At 40.7% G+C, this 6,000-nt stretch overlaps 1 protein-coding gene across 11 annotated transcripts in view; it reads left to right on the forward strand.

Annotated features, from left to right (window-relative positions):
- LOC123349171 (c-Maf inducing protein) overlaps positions 1-5,133 on the forward strand; it is a 198,746-nt gene extending 193,613 nt beyond the window's left edge. For all 11 annotated transcript variants that reach the window (XM_044987007.1, XM_044986998.1, XM_044987002.1 and 8 more), the window contains 2 exons: positions 153-223; positions 3,216-5,133. In XM_044987007.1, the coding sequence (XP_044842942.1) occupies positions 153-223; positions 3,216-3,269 (125 nt within the window). In that variant the 3' untranslated portion in view covers positions 3,270-5,133. The remainder of the gene's footprint in view (positions 1-152; positions 224-3,215) is intronic.
- Positions 5,134-6,000: the final 867 nt, after the last annotated feature.

Consider the following 6,000-nt stretch of genomic DNA (forward strand, 5'->3'; position numbering starts at 1 on the left):
CAGTTTTGAAGTTACATATTTTATTCTTAATAACTGGGCCTATATAAACCACTCTTTGTATATGCATTGCCCTGTAGAAAAACCGGAATTATTAAATGGTTAGAGATAAGCCAGCCCATAAATATCTCTGTATGTTTTTTCTTTTTTTTTAGCCATGAAAAGCCTGTGTAGCTTAAATATGAACAGCACCAAACTTTCAGCCGACACCTATGAAGATCTCAAGGTATTTAGTTTTTGAGATCCATTTGTAAAAGTCAACCAGTAGTCTGTGAATACTGACAGCATCAGCATGAAAATACTAAGACCTTGGATAGCCTAGGCCAGTGTAATGTGTATCAAGGAAGTGGCGTCCTGAGTCTTCCACTGGTGTTGGGATTGGTGGTGGCATCTTTATATATTTTTGTCCTCATCATTGGTGATTGGTGGGGCAGCCTTTGGGGAGACCTTGTATTTCACCGGTTTGAAAAAAGAGATGTTCTGTAGTCCAGCAGTCATGGAGAAATGGACAATCTGGAAACTCCAGAAGAAGAGGTGGGCATTGCCTAAATTCGGATGTCTGTGCAGAGGATCTAAACAGAGCGTAACAAACCCAGGAAGGTTAAAGTCAGGAAAAGCACATTGTGCAGCGTAAACTGGGGGGTTTTTGAGGAAAAGCGACTGCAGAAATAGCATTGGGAAGTTTTGTGTTTGTCTCTCAGTGACACCCACATCCAGTCTGCTGAATGTACAAGTAAAAAGCTGGGAACATGAAACTCAAGCTGGATTCTTTCTGGTTTATGTGCCATCAGAAATGAAATGTTCCTATCACAGAATTTTTAATCGGGTCTATTAATGATGCACGAGCTAGAATAGATTCTAGTTCACTCTTCCAGAGCTGCGTGTGCCCTCTGGTGCTACCAGGATGAAAAGGAGTAGCAATTTAATTAGGAGATCTGACTCAGAATACGTACAGAAAATTCAACTGTTTGGGCAAAATGGTGCCATTTTTACTTAGATGTTTATAAAGGCAGAACTCCTCTTTAAACAGAGCCCACCCGTGCACTGCCCCACACACCAAGATTTGCCATGTTCAGAGTTTGTTGTCCGCATTCTTTCAGGGACTTCATAGACAGAGTGACGTAATGCTCTGGAGTGGAGCAGGGGTAGGGAAGCAGCCCTGGGTGGATTCAGACAAGGGCTGTGTGAAGCGTGATGGTTCTGGTTCTCATGACTTCACACGGACTTTTTCTTCATTTCGGTTTTGAGTGAGTCATGTCTCTGGAGATTTGTAAACCCAGACACTCAAAATGGAACACCTCGTTCCATCGACTTTTGCGTCAAAATCTTAGATTGTCCCAGGTTTACTCAAAAAGGTCACAAACCTGGGCTGAGCTTTGAATTTGAGACAAGTCCTGGAACCAGCTGAATTTAAAAACTGCTTTGAGGGTTCATTGCAAATGTACATCCTAGTTCTTGCTTTGGAGACAGAATTCACCTATAGATCCGATCACAGGGCTATTATCATATGGATTTTTCAGGGCTAGCTTTTCCAAACCTTAATGTGCATGTGCATCATAATTGTGCATGTAAAAAATTACATGCCACCAAACACCTGATTTGTACATGCAGTTAACACATTTGCACTTGCATCAGGTACTTGCTTGCGCAAATTGTCATTTACTTGTCACGTACACACACGGTCATGGTCACTGACTATTGGGCCCTGAAAGAAACAACACCTTCCTGAAACATGGTCCGTTAAAATAAACGAGTTAAAAGAATTTCTGGTCCCACCCCAGCCCCTGAGCTCTCCTGACAGTTTCTGTGGCTTTACAGTCACATTCTCCTGTTTTGGTTCTGCGCTGCCCTGACGCTGCGTGGCAAGACCCACACACACAAGTGATAATACAGGACAAACTGCAAAACCTGCGTGAAGTGTTGCCAGCTGCACAAAATTAAGCAAGCTGAACTAACAGAGACACACATCATGTTTCCCTCTGATCCCTTTTACTTCCATTCATCTGAGGGGACACTTGTAAAAGTAGTAGGGGAAAAACTCCAGACAGAGGGTGACTTTTCAAAGAGAGAGACCAGCTTTCCCTGGGCACTTGGTTTTGTATCTGTTGAGAATTCCCATTTCCAAGTGAGTATATTTTTGATTAAAAACCTTTCCTCCCCACCCCATGCGTCTTTGGGAGGATTCAGCCCCCAAGCCCTTATAGCAATGATGACATTTCCTGTCCACCCCCCTCCGCCAGCAACACACTTGCGTGCACACAGACGCCCACAAACGTACTAGGCAGGCTGAACCAGACAATAAATAAACACCCACAACTGAAGTCATTGCCTAACTGAAAAATTATTTGCTGGCAGTGTCTGTAATGTTCTGACTAGCTCTTATCAAAATATATGTGCACATAAACCTTAACGCAGAGGTAATAATCACTCCTAGAAACTTCAACAACCCCGAAAGGCGCTAGTCTAATTAAGTGTTTGTAGAGAATTCTACAATTGCAGTAAGAGACCATGGAAATGCAGCTGACAAATAGCAACAACATAAAGAGCCTGAGTCTGATCTCACCTGCATCTGTAGAAATTGGGAGTAGCCCCAGGGAAGTTGATGGAACTACACTTTAAGTGAGATCAGAATTGGACTAAAAGTCATTAACGATGTTTGGAATCTTTATAATAAATTGCAGGGGGGAAGGGGAGGGAAATTAGGAAACGAGAGACCGAGGGAGAAGTGTGTGATGCTGTGTATTTTATTATGCGACTACAGTAGTGTCAGCTGATTGCTTTTACAAATGTCATTTTAAGGTTTTACATACAGCAAGTCGTGTTAATCGGTTATAGCCAGAACTAAAGACCAGGGTCTGGTCCTTATCTTACATCTGTATAATCCCACTGGCTTCAGTAGAGTTGCTCCTAATTTATATTGGTGTAACTGAGACCAGAACCAGGTCTGATATGTCTTTAAACTGGGTTTCTCATTGTTTCTTGAATAAGGCCTCAATCCATCAAGCAATTACACATGTGCTTAACTTTACAGGCAATAGGGCTCCTCATGTGCATAAATTAAGCACATGCTTAAGTGTTCACAGGATCAGGGCCTTTCTGGGGTGACTGTTTGGTTTCGCTCATTGCACCAACCCTCATATTGTTCTGACAATGCAAACTTGTGAGAACCTGCAATCTTATCAGTAATTCAGATTTTTTTTTCTCCCCTTTCAAACCAGGCTAAATTGCCCAACCTGAAAGAAGTGGATGTGCGCTACACCGAAGCCTGGTGAACTCTCTCTCTCTCTTTAGCTTCTGACAAGAAGAAAAAGATTTTAAAAACAAAACCAGAAAATAAAACAACTTTTGGCTAATACCTGTAGAGCAGTGAGTTCTGGGACTTCACTTCTAGCAGTTGTGGTTGTGAGATAGAGGAGTCGCTGTGTGTGGGGGAGGGTGAACTGAGCATGCCCAAACCCTGCCTAATTCTTTCGGCTTTGTAATTTCAAAATCAACATAATTTAAATTGGAAAAAAAAAACGACTTTGTAGCTGCAAGAGGATTCTAAAGAGTGGGAAAAACCCCTTCTTTTGTGGATTTTATTTGCCTTTGTGTTTTATGCTGTGTGGAGGAAAAAAACAGAATACATCAATTTCTCATGGTTTTAATTGGGTTCCCTCAGCTGGAGTTCATCCATTAGGAACTCCTCCTCCTTCACCGGGTTTGTTCCAGGAAGGCAACCTGTAAAACATCGAGAAGAAAAAAAAACAACCCACATGATTTGCACCTCTCCCTGTGTCCTTGCAATTGTTATGCAAAGTAATTTTGTTGTACATAAGATTTACATAATGCACCTATTTAAGAAAATGGTTCACAAATAACAGGTCTGGGACCTGTCTTTTATTTATGAATTGTTAATCCTTTTACTTTTTTTTTTTTTTTTTTTTTTTTTTTTGCATATAGTACTGTATTAACTAGTTTGCTGCCTTGGTTTTTTTTAAAGCCCTCCTCGAGGAATTGCCTGTTAGTAATGCATCCCGTACTAGAATCTCACTCTGTGTCAGAACACTCGCCCCAGTGCATTTCTGATTTAAAAATGCCTCTAACATCATGCAGTCAGAAGGGAAAATACGTATATCTCAAAAGAGGGGGTGAAGGGAGAGGCGCAGGTATTAATAAAAGACATAAATTTCATTCCTGAAAGACTGAAATCTTTCTCTGAGCCTTTTCAAGCCATATCAGGGTTAGAGGTTTGGGTGGGGGCAGGGAAACGTGTCAGTCATTTTACCAATGAGAGATTTACAAAACTTGGTAAATTTCACAAGTCACCTCTGTCATTTTCTGTTTACGTCCAATATTTCAAAGAAAAGTTTTCCTGGAATTTCGTGCATAAGCTTTTTCTTTCCCCCTTTCCTTTCATCATGCACGCCTTGTTTTGCATGTTCCTCTTGAGAGAGTGAGAAATAACATTGTCGCTGATCTAATAGCTCTGCCCTGTCTGTACATGTGACCACTACTTTCCAAATCTCTCTCCCCCTGTCCCCCCCCCCCCACAATTGCTTAAAAATGATAAACAAAAATTGTGGTTTCTTTTATAAATATGCTGTTGGCTTTTTTTCATAATGAGCCTTTGTTGTACAGAGCAGCTTGGTTTTTTTTTTTAATTTTTTCTTTCAGTTTAGCACTGTTATTTTATTCTTGAGCACCTCAAGATTTAACATACAGCCAATGTAATTTTTTTATATATAAATATATATAAATATATATATAATCTTCAATGGAAGCCAGGCTTTTGTTGCGGGGGTGGTTTGTTTGGGGGGCTTTTTATTTTATGGGTTTGTTTTTTACTTTGTTGCTAGATAGATTACCCCTGCCCAAATATTCTTACCAAAAAAAAAAAAAAAAGAGAGAGAGAGAGAACAATTGGTTTAAGTCTTAACTCACTTAGTGTGCCAGGTATTTTTTTTTTCTCCCTCAAATCCCAAACCTGTATAAGAACACAGCACGGGAAGAAAAGAATAAAATAAATAAAAGAAAAATTATGCCAACATTTTTCCTTAGCACTGTTGCTTTTACCAATGGTTTACTACTGTTCTGTAGCTGTGTACAAAGAGATGTGAAATAATTTCAGGCAAAAATAAACTGTAAGTGAATATCTTTTAGCTGCATGCTTTGTGCTTTTTTTTTTTGACTAAAGCTCTCGCATGGGCTGGCCGGGGAATATCTCCGATACTTCCAGGAGACGAAGAATGGCTTTGTGTTGAGGCACTGGACTGGGTCTTAGCAGATCTGAGTTCAATGCCCTGCTCTGCCACAAATTTCTTTGCCTCAGCTCCCGCTCTGGTAAGATAACACCTGCTTTGTCTATATATAAATTGTAAGCTTTTTGAGGTGGGGCAGTTTCTTCTTCTGTGTATGTACAGCACCTAACACGATGGAGACTCGCTCTCACTTTGGGTTTCATCACTTCTGCAATACAAACAATAACAATAATAAAGGTCAGGAGTATTTGGGGCACCTTAAAGACTAACAAATTTATTTGAGCATGAGCTTTCGTGAGCTGCAGCTCACGAAAGCTCATGCTCAAATAAATTTGTTAGTCTTTAAGGTGCCACAAATACTCCTGTTCTTTTTGCGGATACAGACTAACACGGCTGCTACTCTGAAACCAATAATAAAGGTGATTGGCATCAATAGAAGAGCCTAAGTAGATAGAACATAACCAGTAAGTCAAACTATAAGGTTAGAGCACTGTGCTGGGACTTCAGGAGGCGGGAGCTTCTATTCCCAGCTCTGCCACTGGTTTGCTAGGCAACTTTGGGCAAATCACTTCACCAGCCGCTTGCCTCAATTTCCTCATCTGTAAAATGGGGATTATGATACTGACCTCTTTTGTAAAGCGCTTTGAGCTCTACTGATGAAAAGTGCTAGATAAGACCTATGCGGTGGTGGTGTAGTTGTGTTGGTTCCAGGATATTATGACTTGGGCCAATAAAAGATATTACCTCATCCTCCTTGTCTCTG

Source organism: Mauremys mutica, chromosome 14 (assembly GCF_020497125.1).
Source record: "Mauremys mutica isolate MM-2020 ecotype Southern chromosome 14, ASM2049712v1, whole genome shotgun sequence".
Classification (NCBI taxonomy): domain Eukaryota; kingdom Metazoa; phylum Chordata; order Testudines; family Geoemydidae; genus Mauremys; species Mauremys mutica.